The sequence below is a fragment of the Eulemur rufifrons genome, chromosome 6 (assembly GCF_041146395.1).
Source record: "Eulemur rufifrons isolate Redbay chromosome 6, OSU_ERuf_1, whole genome shotgun sequence".
Taxonomy (NCBI): Eukaryota; Metazoa; Chordata; class Mammalia; order Primates; family Lemuridae; genus Eulemur; species Eulemur rufifrons.
This window is the reverse complement of record NC_090988.1, coordinates 40336633-40354684: the sequence shown is the minus strand read 5'-3', so window position 1 is coordinate 40354684 and position 18052 is coordinate 40336633. Positions and strand designations below refer to the sequence as shown.

General features: G+C 39.8%; 1 protein-coding gene across 1 annotated transcript; it reads left to right on the top strand.

Moving 5' to 3' along the window:
* Nucleotides 1-7207: 7207 nt before the first annotated feature.
* LOC138384813 (tripartite motif-containing protein 64-like) lies at nt 7208-12668 on the top strand. Its single transcript, XM_069470481.1, has 6 exons — nt 7208-7618; nt 8182-8277; nt 9047-9277; nt 10042-10064; nt 11010-11107; nt 12175-12668. Exons 1-6 carry the CDS (start codon nt 7208-7210, stop codon nt 12666-12668), a joined length of 1353 nt encoding a protein of 450 aa, XP_069326582.1.
* Nucleotides 12669-18052: the final 5384 nt, after the last annotated feature.

Here is an 18052-nt window from a genome sequence, read left to right as displayed (position 1 = left end):
GCAGGACCGATTCTCACTCACTGTCCCGTCAGTCCAGGGGGCCGGGGCTCAGGAGCTCAGGGGACTGTGGTCTCTGGCTCATGCTGGTCCCAGGTAAATGTGAATGGAGACAGGTGTGAGAGCCTGTCCTTGTCCTCGATTCACCCCCACCCCAGGCCTCACTACGGTGCTACCTAAGAAAGTCTTCTTCCCACGCCACACCAGCCTGGTCAATGGTCAGCCAGTTGGAGGAAATGTCTCTCTCGATTGTACCTGTTTGTGGTTTAGCTTTGTATTTAAACAAACAAACAAAAAACGGAAATAAACTTGAAAATTATTTGTCTTCATAAAAATGAAACAAAAATAGAAGAGTAGAATAATGTAACATCTGACAGTACAATAAATACAAATCACCACATTAACAGGAAAAATCATTTCTATAGACATGAAAAAAACCACAATGAGATATTACCTAACTCCAGTGAGAATGTCCTTTATCAAAAAGTTCCAAAACAACAAATGCTGGCGTGGATATGGAGAGATTGGAACACTCTTACGCTGCTGGTGGGACTGCAAATTAGTACAACCCCTATGAAAAGTAATTTGGAGATATCTCAAAGAGCTAAAAATAGAAATACCATTTGATCCAGCAATCCCACTACTAGGCATCTACCCAAAGGAAAAAAAGACATTCTATAGTAAAGACATCTGCACTTGAATGTTTATGGCAGCACAATTCATAATTGCAAAGATGTGGAAACAATCCAAGTGCCATCAATACATGAGTGGATTAATAAAATGTGGTGTATATATATCTACCATGGAATACTACTTAACTACAAAAAACAATGGTAAACTAGCACCTCTTACATTATCCTGGATAGAGCTAGAGCCCATCATTTTCAAAGTGATGTATCACAAGAATGGAAAAACAAGCACCACATGTACTTACCATCAAATTGGTACTAACTGATCAACACTAAGTTGTTCACATGGTAGTAATATTCACTGGGTGCCAGTCAGGTGGTAGGGGGGTGGTGGGAGTGGGAAAACTCACAACTAATGGATGCAGAGTGCACTGTATGGGGGAAGGGCATACTTATAGTCCTGGCTTGGGTGAGGCAAAGGCATTATATGTAACCAAAATGTTTGTATCTCCACAGTATTCTGAAATAAAAAAAAGCACTTGATGCAATTAATAGCCCATTCATGATTTTTAAAAATACTAGTAACAAACTAAGATGAGAAGTGAACTTTCATAATCTAACAAAGAATATCATAAAAATTTATAGCTGTTACCATATTTTGTAGAGAATTTGAAAGCATCCTACTAAGAATAGAATGAGATAAGCCATCATTGTTACCACCCATGTTCAACACTGTTCTAGATGTCCTCATCATGCAATAAGACAAGAAAATAGATAAATTATATAAGAGTTGGGAAGAAATAAAGCTATCATAATTTGCATTATTAGCCTAACATGATTATGTGCTTAGAAAATGTCCTCAAATCTAGAAACTACTAGATGAATTAGTAAAATTGAGAAGAAATTTAATCAAGTGTATTTTTATAAACAACAATTAAAAGTGGGAAATGAAATTTAGAAATGCATTTAAAATATCAAAAACATGAAATACCTAGAAATAAAGATAATAAAAGATGTATGGCTCTATACATATAAACTATAAAACATTATTGAAAGAAATTGAAAATTATAAAAAAATGGAAGGATATTCCATGATCATAGATTATGGATTGGAAGACACAATATGGTAAATATGTAAATTCTTCCCAGACAGACCTATAGAGTAAATACCATTCCAATAAATGATCAGAGGCTCTGGGTGTGTGCATGTGTGTGTGTGTGTGTGTGTGTATGTATGTGTGTGTGGACATTGAGAAGTTGATTTTAAAATGTGTATGTGTGGCTGGGGCTCTTTGAAGATGTTTTAGACTTGAGAGAATAAAGAAGAGACAGAACACAACACCACAGAAGAATTAGTCCTGCATTATCAGTCTCATCAACTCAATTATTTCGGTACTTAAAAAGCACAGATGAAACTGCTACTGTACTGTGGGGGGAAAGCATTTGTGACAGACAGGTGATAAATTCTAGTAAGACAGGGCATAAACGTCTGTCTCAAAAGGGCCTCGTCAGGTTTTCACTGCCTTAAGTCCTGAGTGTGAGCTCATTTGGAACGAATGTGGTGGACTTACAGTCTGCAGTAGACTTAGATTCTCAGTAAATCACAATTGTATTCATTACTCATTCCCTACCTCATGAAACTATTTCTATATTTAAAAGATAATGAGCTCCTTTTTAATCCTCAGAGAACATGGAAAATTTAAAGAGAACCACCATGGTTTTCCTAAGTTAGAAAGGACCTATCTTTCCCTCTCACTTTCCCATCTCACACTAGCTAACTTAAGTGCCTTTGAAACAGTAGCACTTTGACACTAAATTATTTTAAGCTGGATACCTCACAAGATAGTAGGCAGTACCTGCATCCCAGACATGCCAGGCGACACACTATGTTCTGAAGAAGGCTATGCTATAAGAGACTTTCAAATGTACATTAGCAATCTATTTCTAACAGACCTGTGGCTTCTGCATTCAGGTTCTTGCTGTCTAGCGTGCCCATGATGCCAGGTTGATAATTGGCTTTCGGGTCTGTTTCTTCTCTAGATCTTCTGTTGAAAGTTACAATTAGGCAAAAAGCAGAAGACCAGGTGAGCCTGATTTTGGTGTTTTTCCTAAGCAAGTGTTTCTAAATGTCTAAGGAGCACTGACAACAATTTAAAAACTTTTTATTAAGCTTCAGGTAAAGAGACTCACCAACTCGATCCCACCAACCACACTGGTGGGAATCCTGGAATTCATCACTGTTTGTCAGTAGAAAACTTGTACTGGCTCACATAGGATTTTGAGACATTAAAATATGATAGGAGCCTGACAGCAGCCTGACACATGCAAAATCCATGTAAGAGTCCAGAAGGATGTGGCACTGCTAATGCCCTGGCTTCTCATGACATCCTCCACCTGTCTCAGGCCCTCTTAGGAGAAGAATAAACCCCAGGGCATTTATCACCTACGTGCTGCAAAATGATCTTCCATGGGAATCTCTGGGCCTCTCAGACTGTCAGTGTTCTTTTGAAAACAGTGTTTGGTGCATCTGCCCTTTGTTTCCTAATTGCCTGATATTTATGATATCAATATTTCCTTAGCCTAAAAAAACATATGTTTTTTCAACTATCCATTTTTAGATTTGTGTTCATATTAAATTTGTATCAAGATAAGCCAATATACCTTGGAAAATTTACATGTGTCAAATATTCTAAAATTAGCACATGGCAAAAGGGTAGATTTTTAAATTCTTTTTTTTTTTTTTTTGAGACAGAGTTTCACGCTGTTGCCTGGGCTAGAGTGCCGTGGCGTCAGCCTAGCTCACAGCCACCTCAAACTCCTGGGCTCAAGCGATCCTACTGCCTCAGCCTCCTGAGTAGCTGGGACTACAGGAATGCACCACCATGGCCAGCTTATTTTTTCTATATATTTTTAGCTGTCCAGATCATTTCTTTCTATGTTTTAGTAGAGACGGGGTCTGGCTCTTGCTCAGGCTGGCCTCGAACTCCTGACCTTGAGCGATCCACCTGCCTCGGTCTCCCAGAGTGCTAGGATTACAGGCCTGAGCCACCATGCCCGGCCTTTTAAATTCTTTTTAATAGGTTTAGTGGTGCATAGCAGGGATGCAAGCCTTTAAATCAATCTTTTTCAGGGGTGTTTTGCTATGGAATGATTGGGGAGAGAGAGAAAATCTCAGGTACCTTTAGCTACTTTTTTTTTTTCTCCAGTTGTGCACAGTGAATTCTTCTTCCTTATTAAAGATTTTATAATTCTTTTACTTTTTTAATATATGCATTCAACTTCCCTAGTAACCTATAGTCACTGGATGCTAAAGGTGTTGTCTTACTTATCTTTGAAGACTGGGTTTAACGGGAGGAGAATGAGAAGTTAGTGTGGCACTTAGAAAATCTCACTAAGGCTCACAACCACTTAGTTGCTATTATTTTTATCATTTGCAGTAGAGATGAGGTCACAGATCTTGGTTTATAAAACTTTTAAATAATGTGTGAAGGAATTCCCAAAGCAGGAAATAATGGTGCAAGCAAATGTGGGAGGAGTCTCTCTCATGGGAGAGCACCTTTTAACAGCACTAAAGGAGGCATCCTACATAACTAATCATTTAATTTTTATTAATAAGTGAGAATACTAGAAAGTCTTTCCTCTTTAGACTTATGTAGATGATATGCATCATTTTAAGAAATGTTTGAGACAGTTTTTGAAGAATGAAATTTCTGGAAAATCCTCATATATGTGTCTATGATAACCTTTCCTTAATCTCCTAAGGATAGACATTTGAAGTACAAGGATGGTCAAATGACACGTCAGAACTCATATTTATTTACAACCCTATGTCTTGAGTAAAAGGACAATCACCTCTTCCTAAGTAACACAAGGAATTTCACCAACTATTATACATACAATTATTTAAAATAGAATTGAGTTCCTTGGTGCGCTTTTTTAAATGAGAAAGTTACACAGTACAGATGTGTTGGTTATCCCAGTGAATGTCTTATTGTTGGGCATATTCAGATAAATAATGATTAAGAACTTAACAAGAAAGTATAAATTCAAAAAGTAAAATAAGAGACCAAATTTTAAGAATCATGAGGTCATTGCTTGTAGAATAAAAAATTATTTAGTGAAATAATTGTTTCCGTGAAAGTTTCTCTTTGAACAACAGGTATCATGTCAACTTTCTTGCATCTCACCTCAAACCCCTCTGCATCATGTTAGGCTGTTAGACTCCAAGTGTGGTTTTCTGTACTTTGTTAATCCAATCAATCAATTTCATGCCTTTCTGTGTAACCTAATCAAAAGTTCTCAATTCCTTCTGGAAACAGTAGTCAATCACAAGAAGTGGGTGTGGTTTTAGGTGAGGCAAATCACATAAAAAGCCCACCTGTCCACCCTTGGAGACACTTCTCCAGAGAAGACCCACTGCGTTTGTGGCTGCTGGGCTTTGGAGAGCCAAGAGTTACCGCTCACCTGGAAACTGATAGATCTTTCAGAGCTTCCAGAGGAGAGATCACTGGTAGTAAACTCTGGTGGGTATGGAATTTGAAGTAAAGCTCTTGTTGCTTACTTTCTCTTATAACATTTATATTTTACTTTAAATTGATCTGTCAGCCCCCTCACGTTTTATCCAAACAAACAAGTAGCTTTCATAATTATTAAAAATGACATAAAAATAAGTATCTGGAACTAGAAGATTTATAATGTACTGGTTTGTTTTAAATTGTTATTTGATCATTTTTACTTCACTGTTTTCTCTATTGCAAGATGTTTTAGGTTTTTTTTTTTTTTTTTTTTTTTGGCAAGGTCTTGCTCTATTGCCCGGGGTAGAGTACAGTGGCATCATCATAACTCACTGCAACCTCAAACTCTTAGGCTCAAGTAATCCTCCTGCCTCAACTTCTGAGGCTGTATGCACCACCATGTCTGGCTAATTTTTCTACTTTTTGTAGAGATGGGGTCTCACTCTTGCTCAAGGCTGGTCTCAAACTCCTGGCCTCAGGCAATCCTTCTACCTTGGCCTCCCAAAGTGCTAGGATTACAGGCATGAGCCATTGCATCCAGCCTAGAATTTTTAGGTCTTAAAGGATATATTTTCACATGTTTTATGCAATTATGGAGCCCATAAACACCTAAAATGTTCACTATAATGTACACATATAGTAATAGTTTTTATAAACATCAAAGTAAAAGATAAATATGTTGAATTAATTGAAAACACTTCTTGTAAAAGCACTATTTGCTGTCCGTTTAAACTTTCAGTTTGCAGAGGAGATTTTGAAAGTGTTTAATATAGATTCAACTAACTAGTAAGGGCTCCTAGAAGTTTCATTGGTAATTATGGAGAACTACTGTAAATAAAAAAAATTGTTGGTCACATTTCCATTAACTGCATGTCTGTATTCTATAGTGTACAGAGGAAATCTCAGTGCTTGTCTTCATTTTTTTTTTTAACAAAGACAGTTGGTTAACTGTTGCTAATTATTGTAGACTTAAATATTCCCCACTTTAGAATGCGAAGTTGTTCTCCCTGGTCATCTGAATTGACTGTGGGAAAAACTTTTCCTAAACTCGAAATAATAGATAATTATTACATTTCATCTCTTGAAAGGAAGAGTTTTGACATTGAGCTTAGAAGGACAAGTTCAAATGTTTATAGTTTTAGGAGTTAAAACTTAAGTTAATAAGCAATGTGGGGATCTGGAAAAACAAAACAGAAAGTTGACGTTAATGCTAATTAAATTAGTGAAGCTTAGATGAGACCTAATCAATTTTAACAGTCTTCAGAAAGTCGATCACTGAACTTGTAGGGAGGGAGCATAGACTATCAGCACGGAGACTAAGTGTCTTTTGTATGTTACAATCATAAGATCGTTGAGAGAGAGAGAGAGAGAGACAGAGAGATTCTGGATGTGCTTCTGGACCAGTCAGCTAACCTAAGTAACTCTGGAATCTTCCCCACTTTTACCCTCTGCATAGTCTTTAAATGGGCCCATAATTTAGGTGTGATTGAGAACACTGCTTGTTTTAACAAAAAGGATCCCAAAGACTCCCTTGTCTCATTTTGCCATTTGTATCACAGTACGGTTGACCTTTGTACCTGTAGGTTCCACATCTGTGAATTCAACCTACCACAGATCAAAAATATTTGGAGGAAAAATTTCTGTACTGAACATGTAGAGACTTTTTATTCTTGTCATTGTGCCTAAACAATACAGTATATCAACTATTTACATAGTGTTTATATTGTATTAAGTAGTAAAAGTACTCTAGAGACGACATGTAAAGTATCTGGGAGGATGTGCCTAGGTTATAATGAAAACACTATGTCATTTTATATAAGGGATGTGGTATCGGGAATCCTGGAACCAACCTTCCACAGCTATGGAGGGATAGCTGTATAAATCCAGCCTGTCTACATTTACCAAGTCTATGTATTTACTGGGGGGCTAAGTTAACAGGGAGATTAAACAGAGCTCAAGCAGACAAGCAGAACTGTCCAAAGGCTTTTTTTTTTTTTCTTAACCTCATCAGGACAGAACTGTAACTCTCCTCCTCTCTTTTATTTTTTACATTTTATTTTCAGAAACATGGATTCAGACACCTTGCAAACCTTCCAGAAGGAACTCACCTGTGCCATCTGCATGAACTACTTCATAGACCCCATCACCATAGACTGTGGGCACAGCTTTTGCAGGCCCTGCCTCTGCCTCTGCTGGGAGGAATCCCAGAATCCAATGCGCTGCCCTGAGTGCAGGGAAATATCGGAGAAGACAAACTTCAAAACTAATTTTGTACTCAAGAAGCTGGCTGCCCTTGCCAGGCAGGCCAGACCTCACCAGGTCCACCGCTCCGAGGAGCAGATCTGTGTAGAGCACAAGCAGGTGAAGAGCCTCTTCTGCGAGGCTGAGAAGACACTGCTCTGTGGGCCCTGCTCCGAGGCACCAGAGCATGTGACTCATGGCCACCGCCCAGTAGAACAGGCTGCTGAGCAGTGCCGGGTAAGTGATGCCTCTGACGCCATTTGGAATCTATAGGATCCTAAATCAGAGAAAAGATAAGGACTTATGAAAATGAAGTTGACAATGGAGACAGTGGGGGTGGTGATTTCTAAATGTAAGTCCAAAGACATAAATGTGTCCTTCCAATGTTGTTGACCGATTTGACACTCCAGTCATGGCTGTGCTGATCCTACACTAAGGAAGTTTCCTTAGAAGCAGTGTCAAATGTACGCAGTTGGTGCTGGTGTTGAGCAGGAGGCAGCACCAGGAACACTGGCTTCTGCTGCAAGCCTGACTGCTCCATAGCCAGGGTAGACAAAAAGCCCATTTCTCAGAAATTGGATTATGTTATCTGCAGGGTCCCTTTGAATTTTCTGTTAAAGGTTTCTATCCTGTTTGATATCCCAAATATTAGAATCCAGTGTGGTTAACATGGAAAATTCGGACCATTCCATTCTAACTCAAAATTACAGTTCTCTTAACTATAGTCTTCCCTCGTAGATGAGGGGATGAAATCTGCAATACCATCTTAATTATTGCTAAAGATCTTGGTTATTTTGCAGGAGGAACTTATAAAGACAATGGACTCTTTACGGAAAATGACTCAGGAAACACAAAACGATCTAAATCAAGAAACTGGCAAAACTCAATTATTAGCGGTAAGAATGAAACTGTTTTGTTTCTTTTAATGCTGATTGATATATGGCTGGCTTATGCATTTTTAGCTAAATTCAAGTTACCAGTTTTATCTTTTGATAGTGATTTCTCCCCAGGAAAAAGTAGTGATTTCAAATGATAAATCAGAAATAAAAAATATGGAGGCTTACAGCAAGGCTATCTGGATTTCATAAAACAAAAAGTCACAAAAATATACAGGCCAGGCAAGCTAGTGCAAAGAATGCTAATATGAACAGGGTATGATGGGTGTTCCTAGTACCCATTTGAAGCTGTGGATAAAGCTTCTCAGACACTGAAGATAAGACAACATTGAGCTAAGTTTGCGTGTGAAGAAGAAGAGAGAAAAGGATCACTACTTAGAATAAATATATAGTAAACTTTAAAAAATCTTCATCATACGGTGTGTGCCTAAATATTTCTTAATATTTAGGAAAATCAGGCAGAGGAACAATAGAAATGGAGGAAGATCCAGGTAAATGAGGAAATCGTTGATGGAGTAAGAACTGTGAGAAGTACCATGGGGAGAAAAGCTAAGACCCTTTAGACACTTTGATTTAAACAAGGAGAGAGAATAGGGATGTGGAAAAAGGATGGATAGAAAGAACTAGAAAATATTCAAGATCGTTTTGAGGATGAGGGAAAAAGTTTACTAATTACTTGCTTGATGATAGTAAGGAAATAATGATTTGAAGTTTTGGTTTTCTGTTGAGAGTGAGGGCATGTCATCCTTTTAATTGCATATCATTGCAGGAGTATGTGGCCTTGAGGAAGGTGATAATCCAACTTCAGTATCAGAAGATGCATCTATTTCTCCTTGAGGAGGAGCAACTGCACCTGGAGGCACTGGACAGAGAAGCAGACGGGATTTTCCAACAACTGCAAGACAGTGAAGTGAGAATGACCCAACACAAAGAAAGGATGACAGACATGTACAGAGAGCTGACTGAGATGTGCCACCAGCCCGACATGGAGCTGCTCCAGGTGCGGGGGAGGGTCCATCCTGACACAGGAAGCCTTTGCTGGGCGATGTTGCCAGGACATTGAAATGTTACCTACTGATACCAGTACTCAGCTGAGTGACACATGCTCCTGGACTCCCACCATTCTGTTTGACCAATGACTTATTTCTGCAGATTCTGCTCATTTGGGGGAGATTTATTTTTTACCATTTTAGTAAATAATATAGGGCAAAATTCTTATCAGTGCCATCAGGAATACTATTCACACAGAAGTATCATCCAACATCAGCAAAACTGTTGCCAGGGAAGTAAACTTTGTTGGGGTAACACTCAGTTTATGTCACCTAATCCACCATCACTTTCTGTTGTCCCACACGAAAGCAATTTGCTGAAGGCATTGGGGCTTTGCCCCTTGCCCAGGCAAGGTTTGTAGAATTTGGTAACTAATTTCAAAGAACACTTTTCTATATGGTTTCTTGATTTGTTTTAATTGTCCTATGTGGTCAGGCCTCTCCTGGGAATAAGACTGGGACATGAGTGACGCTGGGAACGAGATCTCCTTGCATCACTACACAGCCTCTTCCTGAGCTCCTTCCTTCTCAGTGCGCACTGGGGAAGCCCCTCAGGGCTCAGCTCAGACTCTGTTGTTAACATAGCCTTGGATGGTCCCTTAGAGGGGAATAAGAAAAAAATACATTATTAAAACACAAAATCAACAACCAAAAAAACAACGAAGGTGCAGTTGAATATATTCTCATGATTAATAACTTTTTGTTTTCATTGCAGGACTTGGGAAATGTATTGGAAAGGTGAGTCTACCCTAAGGATCTGCTCTTTCTGAGAAAGTTGTTCTCTTGTTAAAGAAGCGGATGTCATGTTTTGGGTTATTAACGTGGGTCTCTGTGGCTATTTTCTGCTTTGTTTCAAAAGACATTCTGAAGCCTTCTCCTAAGTCTTGAAAGTTTCCTTCTTCTGTGGCTGAATTCAAATATAGCTAAAACAATTTGCTATTCTGGGCTTTGTTCTACTCATTCCCCCAATCTTCTCCAGCCCTGCCCAATAAACCTGAGTAAGGAGACTATTCTAAGGTACCACAGAGAAGCCCTGTCTTCAAAAAGGTGGAAGGTGAAAAAGACAGAGGAAAGGGGAGGATTCCCTAAGGACGGGAAAGCGAGGGAGGTTTTGTTCCCATGAGTAGCCGTGGCCAGGCCCTGCTCCTTCACAGCACACCCCTGCTGTAGGCAGGACCTCCGAGGACAGTGGCCGCCTCAGGGCCCTCAGGACCCTCAGGACCAGGGCTGTGAGGCTGGAATTGCATTCCCTTGCTGGTAGAAATGATCAAAGCCTTCTGGCTTAGTGGACATTCTCTTTTAGACATTGACTTTGTCATTGGTGACTACTGCTGGCTGAAGTCCCAAAGGCTGTACCTGAGTTTTCTGTTCCCTATCACATACCCAGGATTTTTGCATAATCTGAGTTGGTGTGGGGGCAGAGGGAGGGAACAGCATTCAAAAATTTTAGCAGTTGAATATTTTCTCAGAAGAATGGGGAAATTGGAATGTGATATAAGTGAAATTTAGAAAAAAGTAAAATTTCTTATACCCCCAAGAGTGCGGAATAAAGTGTATATCCAATTAACAAAAAATGGGAGAATTCAGATGAAATATTAATATCTTAGAGTAAAAACCAGTATGTTTACAATGACGGTGTGAGTCACCCTTGCCCTGCAGTGACACTGATGCCATTCTTTACAGGACCCAGTTAGTGCAGACGCAGAAGCCCCAGCCTGTGAACCCAGAGCTCACTTCGTGGCGCATCACTGGACTCCTGGACATGCTGAACAACTTCAGAGGTGAGAGTCAGCTCTTTGGCAGTCAGGCCTCAATTTCTTTCTTTAGTGGGTTTTTGGGGATGAGCTCTGTCCTGTTTAAATTTCTTCTTACATGAAGGTGGTACATGATTTTCCAAAATTTTTTAATCGCCTTTGTCTGAATAGTCATAATGATCAAGACTGAAATTTTTGACTTAGAGTTTGCTGAAAATGCAAAAGAAGATACACATTTCAGTTATATCTGACGTAGGAAGAGTAAGAGTATTCAGGTCATGTGGCTATGAAGAGATACAATGCTTATTCTCAGAGTAACACTCAATAATTTGGTTTATTCAGTTACTCCTACTTTGAAGGTTTGGACTTGGCATTGATCATTTTTAATTTCTTCTGTATTGCATTTATCATGCATTGTACAAAGAATATATAGTTATAAAATCAGAATGATTTGATCAACAGGAAAAATGACTAAAATGTCGATGAACAGAACAATGTAAAGCTATTAGATTCCTCTCAAAACAACTGCAAGAAGCAGGATCCGTGAACAGGGCTCAATGACGTTGGGCACTCAGCAGCAGAGGGCTCCAGCTAGGATTAGACTGGATGTGGTGGGGTCTGAACCGATAGTGTTGAGCCAGAACATTCCTTTCAGAAACTTCCAAACTACACATGTGGAGTTCTAACAAATTTTTTGATGTTTGAAAATGTAACAGGTACAGTTTATATCTTCATAAATACCTCCATCCTAGCAAATGCATATCTGTTTATTGACGGTATTCAAGACAACACAAGAGGAGATTTCTACTAAGGAAAAAGAAAGTTTTAGGTGTGTCCTGAAACAAACTATTCAAAGGTACACATTAAATCACTGCTTCACACAGTGATATGGCCAGGTTTTTTCTATGAGAAGGAATATTGTGTGCTGTAGAGATGATCATAAGCCTTGATCTTCACAGATTTGTGAGTCTGAACTGTCTTTGCTCCTTTTATTCCATATTTTCTTGAAGGAGAAGCAAATGAAGTGACTAATTGGGCAGAAATCCTCTGCCTCTCAGGGCACTTGCTGATCTGATCTTTGCTTCTTTTTGCAGTAGACAATCCTCTGAGTATGGAAATGGCCAGTTGCTATATCCGCCTTTCTGAGGACCTGAGAAGTGTGATATTTGGAGATGAACGTCACAGTGCACCCTGGGAGCTCCAGACGGTGGAGAGCTTTGCTGCATGGGGAGCTCAGGCCTTCACCTCGGGCAGGCATTATTGGGAAGTGGATGTGACACACTCCTCCAGCTGGGTTCTGGGAGTCTGCAAAGATTCCTGGGCACAAGATACCAGTATTATTATTGATTCTGAGGATGCGTTTTTGCTATTTTCTTTAAAGGGGAGCAATGGTTATCGTCTCTCCACCAACTCCCCACCCTTAGCTCAGTGTGTGCAAAGGCCTCTGGGTCGGGTTGGGGTGTTTCTGGATTATGACACTGGAACAGTGAGCTTCTATGATGTTTATAAAGCTGCCCTCATATATAGTTTCCTCCCTTCCTCCTTCTCTTGCCCTCTCAGACCTTTCCTTTACCTATGTTCCCCATGAAAATTCAGGTTTCATGATAATTTACTGGTGAGCTTTCATGCCTGATGAATTTATGGTTCTGAGACCTCATGTGAGGCAACGGGACTGTGCAGGACTGTCTTCGAGCTCATTGTAACTTTAAGGGACATAATCACTGTATGGTTATAAAATGGGATAACCACATTGAATGTATAAATTTGTTTATTAAATTGTACTTTAATAAAATTATTTTTATGGAGTATTTACTAGAATAACAGTAATGGCTTTTTCCTTTTCTTCATAACAGGTTTATTGTGATACATTTGCATAATCTGAATTATTTAATTCAGTGATTTTTTAGTGTATCCAGAATAGTGCAGCCATCATATCTAATTGCAGGATATTTTCATCAGCCCCATAGAAACTTAATACCCATCAACATTTCTTTTCCATTCCCTGGCAACTTTTAATCTACTTTTCATCTTTATGGATTCATATACATGAAATCATACAATATGTGTCTTTTTTGTATCTGGTTTCTTTTACAAAACCTGTTTTCAAGGTTCCCCCAGGTTGTAAACAATGTGTTTTAATCGCATATTTGAACCTGGTTACAATAGAAGAAAGAAGTGTTATTATGTCTTAGCTTACTAAACAAAAGGAAGAGGGATTATTTTTTCTTCAGGTCTGACATAGTTGAGTAGATCCAAGTGTCTGACACATGTCATTTCTCTAAATCCTAATCTTTGTCACATTTCAGCTGAAACACAATAATTTTTCAGGGAAATCCTTTTGGACTCTATAGACCAAGGTAGTTGTATCGTATACTCTCTGAGCATATTATAATATTTCTTCATAATATTCAACACACTCTTATAAAAAACTATGATACTTAGGTAGTTATTACTACTATATTGAAAATTCCAAGGGGGTTAAGACAGTATTTATGTAATAAACAGGAGGCAAATAAATGAATAAAGGAGATAATATGAACAAATGTTATTCTAGCATTAAGAAAGTTTTCCAAAATGTAAGAAACATAATAAAACATACTAATGATTAATGATATCAAATGATAAGAAATAGATTGATTTCCATAGTCACAGTCTAAAGAAATTATATTATGTTAAGTCCATGGTTAAGTCTATGAAAATATCCAGACCCCACACTGATTCTGTGGAGGCCAGAGTCTTATGTGGCAGAGAGAACAGAGTCCATCAGAATTAGCAGAAATGCTAGGGAGGCCACTGGATTTGACTATGATCTGGATAAATAGTTTTGAGCCTAACATTTCCATTTATTAGGGAGCAGAGTGACTTCGATGAATAATTTGGTAGGTGAGGAAACAATTATACATCAGTTTTATGCCCTGTCCTGTGTAAGCTGCTGTGGGAAACATTCTCCTGCATCCAGGGCACTGGGCTGGTGCCTCAACATGAAATACTGCAATAGCTAACAGTGAGTCTCTGATTTACAAGGACAAGGACAATGCACAAAGGAAGAGATAATATTTTCCCCAAGAATTAGAGGTAATGACAGAAGGAAAATATGCTTGTAAGAGGGATTAGACAGAAGTCTTCACTAAAGTTAGTCAGGGAATATTGTCATGATAATCAAGTCCTTATTTCTTCCTCTTGATTGGAAGAGTATCCTTTCGCAGTACTAGCATCAGAGAAAAGCAAAAGCCTCTGGATGAGACTGAATACAAAGTTCTTTCTCTACTTTATTGTACACGTGTATGTATACCTGTGTGTTTATAGGTGTGTGTATGTCTGTATGTGTATGTTATTACATGAAGTTGTATATAACATATAGTACAATGCGAAGCTGTAGCTCAGTTGAGAAGCCATGTGTTAGGCCAGCAAAAATCAAAATCCCCAGGAGAACTTGTTACAACATGTATTACCGGGCCCCACATCCAGAGTATCTGATTCAGTAAGTCTGAGCTGGGGTTCCAGAATTTAACCTTTCTAACATATTCCTGGTTGCTGCTACTGCTGCTAGTTTGGGGATCACAAATTTGATAACCACTGTTTTGGGCACACTTGGCACAAAAATACGTGGTGTTGATTGATTTCAGGTGTAAGTAATTGCAATCAGCTGTTTAGAGAAAGTGTTTACTGTGTTAATCTACTGTGTGGGAATAGCTTTTCAAGTTATCAAAATAAAAAAAAAATCCCTGTTATTTTGTTTTGTGACTCAAAAGATAGGAAATATTTACACTTTATATTCACAATGAGTAGGTAAATACAGAAGCCCAGATTCTATGGTTTTATATAATCCATTTATAATGAATGTGATAGAAATCTGTTGATTAAATTACATGAGCTTAAGCCCAATCCTATTACAGGCATTCTGTATTTTAGAAGGGACTAGGCTATTTCCCCAAGCATCTAAATAGAACACTCACAAGGGAACAAAAGAGCTGTATAAGTATACCCCATAAACATCAATTATGTTTTGGGTAATAGTTTCACAGGTGACGATTTCCGCAGAGTGGTAAGAAGAGAAAAGTAAATTTTAGTGATTTATTTCCTGTTGTTTGCTCAAGGAGTAGCGTGTAGACCTGTTAGACGAATAGATGGAATCTCTGGCTCTTCTAGAGACAAGGGTGCCCTGCTCTGGTGTTCTCTAAGAAATTGCCCCACCTGGGAAGGATGGTAAGGGCGGGATTCCACTTTCTTGTTGCCCCACCCTTAATCCTATCTCAAGCAACTGCTACACCTGGGGAAGGAAGGAAAGTTTAACCAATTTGGGAATTTCCCAGCCAAGGCATGATAGGATTTGGAAAGTGATCTAGAGTGACCTAACGCTAATTATTCTGTCATTAGCTTAAATCTACATTGTGGTTCATCCCCTTCTAGATAGGGCTTTTATAGAAGGACTTTGCATACTCAGATAGAACCTTAAGAACACCTGTTTATCATCTGATACAATCCCATACCTCCTGAAAGCTCTTCCCCAGTATAGGACAATAAAAGAAAACAACTCAAGAATTCCCAGAGAATCAGTCAGAAAGTCAGTGAGTCAGTCTGTCCATCTGTCTGTCTCTCCTAACTCTCAGAGACAGACCTGATTCATTTTATAATAAAAAGCTACTCATGTGAAACTGCTTCCTGCTTGTGGTCACTCCTTAACGCCAGCCCTGCTCGTAATTTTTTCTTTTTTTTTCCAAGCAAGAAGCCAATGAACTAGGATAACAGTCCACCAAGTGGCTGGACCTGACATTTTGGTGTGTCTGGTCATTCTTTGGCCAAGAGCATACCAAGAACTAAGAGCAGAATGCCTTGACATTTTGGTGCCAGGCCTCGGATTTCTCTGTCTAGGTCAATCAGCTCGTCCTGTTCCATGAAAACATTCTGAATTGGATAACTTTGTTTAGGAGGTATCATTTTTACTGTGGCTGGCCACTCAATGACCAGTGCTATTACAGATAACCAGGTTGTAATACCAACAGATATTGTCTTGGTGCTCAAAAGAAAAAAAACAAGAGGATTTAAGTTTGAGGGTCATGCACAGCCCCTCTCCCTAAGAATTAGAAAGGAGACATCTGGACTGATACTTTGGCCAAAGGGCCTGGGTCATTACCTGGGATACCCAGTTCCAACAGCCCCCAGCTGGCAAAGTCTTTTCCTTTGCCCGCTCCTCCCTGTTCCTCCTTACTTTCTAGATGGGTGGAAAGGGATCAAATATCCCTCTTAACTCCCCTTTGGGGTGCATTCTTTCTAACGGGGACAAGTAGGATGCTTTCTGAAGGCCCTGGGTGACATTGGGTTCCATGGTCCAATCATTATGAAGGGGTCCCTTGAAAGGGGGAGGTGACTCATTTCCTAACCTTGGTGGAAGTAGCAGGGGAGTCTGGACCAACTCTGCTTCATAAGCCTTTAGTTCAGTGGAGTTAAAACAAATAAAAGAGGGTCTGGAGAACTGCACCAATCACCCTTATAAACATGTAGAGATATTCCATCATTTGTGTTTAGCCTACGACTTGGCTTGGGAAGATGCGCATGTTACTGTAAGCCAGACTTTTAATGATTTTGAGAAATCCAGAGTATTAAAGGAGGCACAAAAGTTTGCCACTGGGTTACACCTTTCAGATCTTAGATATCCAGTGGGTGAAACAGTGGTGCCTGTGACTGACCCAGGGTGGAATAATAGTTCCTCAGAAGAGATGTGGGAGAGAGAACAGTTTTTAGTAAGTGTCCAGGTTGCAAGGTGGTCCATTATTCTAAGGTCTCCACCAGTACCCAGGGGGCCGAGGTAATCCCCATAGCCTTCCTGGATCAGCTCCAGGAGGCAATAGAGAAGTACAGCATTCTTCATCTTAAGTCCTAAGAGGGACATGTCATATTAAAAGATCTGTTTTTGATCCAAGGATCACGAAATATTAGGAGAAATCTCCAGAAGCTTGTCCAGGACCCTGCCACCTCCCTGGATGACATAGTGGCTGCTGCTAATTTTGTTTTTATGACAGAACCTCTGAGCTTGTGTCCCAGGCTAAGAAAAAGGAATGGAGGAAGGATGCTGGGCCTGCACAGTTAATGGCAGCATTTGCACCCACATTGGGACCAGCAGCCAAAGCCCTCACCAAAGTAAGGGAACTTTGATGTTGCATCTGCTGATGGGAAGGTCATTGGGCTAAGACTTGCCCCAATAAGGATAGGCCATCCAAGACCCCTTGTCACTGCTGCTATCACTGGGCCATACTCTGTCCTATGGAATCATCCCAGGAGGGGACTTGGTCCACAGACTGGCTCATGGAACAATAATGAAGGAGCCCTCTCCCATTGGCCCCCTGGCAGATGACTATTACCGGACTGGAGCCAAGGGTAACCCTCCTGGTGGCAGGTAGATCAGTAAACTTTCTCCTTGATACTGGGGCTGCCTACTCTGTCCTCCTCACCTACTCCGGAAAACTGGGCACTCAAGCCTGTGTGGTTACTGGAGTCTCCAGAGTCCATACCAAGCAATTCTTTACTCTCCGTTTGCTTTGTCTGTGGGAGGACATGATTATTGAACATTCATTTCTACTAATTTCTGCTAGTATTGTCAACATGCTGGGATGCGACTTGCTTTCTAAACTGTGAGCAGAGTTTCTTTCTACCCTCAGGAGGAACTCAGCCTCATAGGCCACTTAACAGATTCAGAGGGCTCAGGCCAAGATTAACAGGACTGGGAGGCAGATTTCCATGTGGTAGTTTGGGATGTCAGTTCCCCAGGCCATGCTAAAACTGCCCATCTGGTTATGGTCCATCTCAGACCACAGTAGGGCTATCCTCATGTTAAACAGTATCCTTTGCGACCTGAGGCCCGGGCAGTTCTTGAGATCCTTATCAGGAAATTCTTAGACTTGGGTCTGCTTATTCCAACTTGCTCTCCTGGAAACACCCCTATTTTACCTGTCCAGAAAGAGGACAGTATTTATC

Bases quoted from the DNA above. Each gene is read 5' to 3' on its own strand.
- LOC138384813 (XM_069470481.1), top strand. From the start codon at position 7,208: ATGGATTCAGACACCTTGCAAACCTTCCAGAAGGAACTCACCTGTGCC. The intron at 10,065-11,009 runs GTGAGTCTACCC...CATTCTTTACAG, and splicing joins TTGGGAAATGTATTGGAAAG to GACCCAGTTAGTGCAGACGC. The intron at 11,108-12,174 runs GTGAGAGTCAGC...TTCTTTTTGCAG, and splicing joins CATGCTGAACAACTTCAGAG to TAGACAATCCTCTGAGTATG.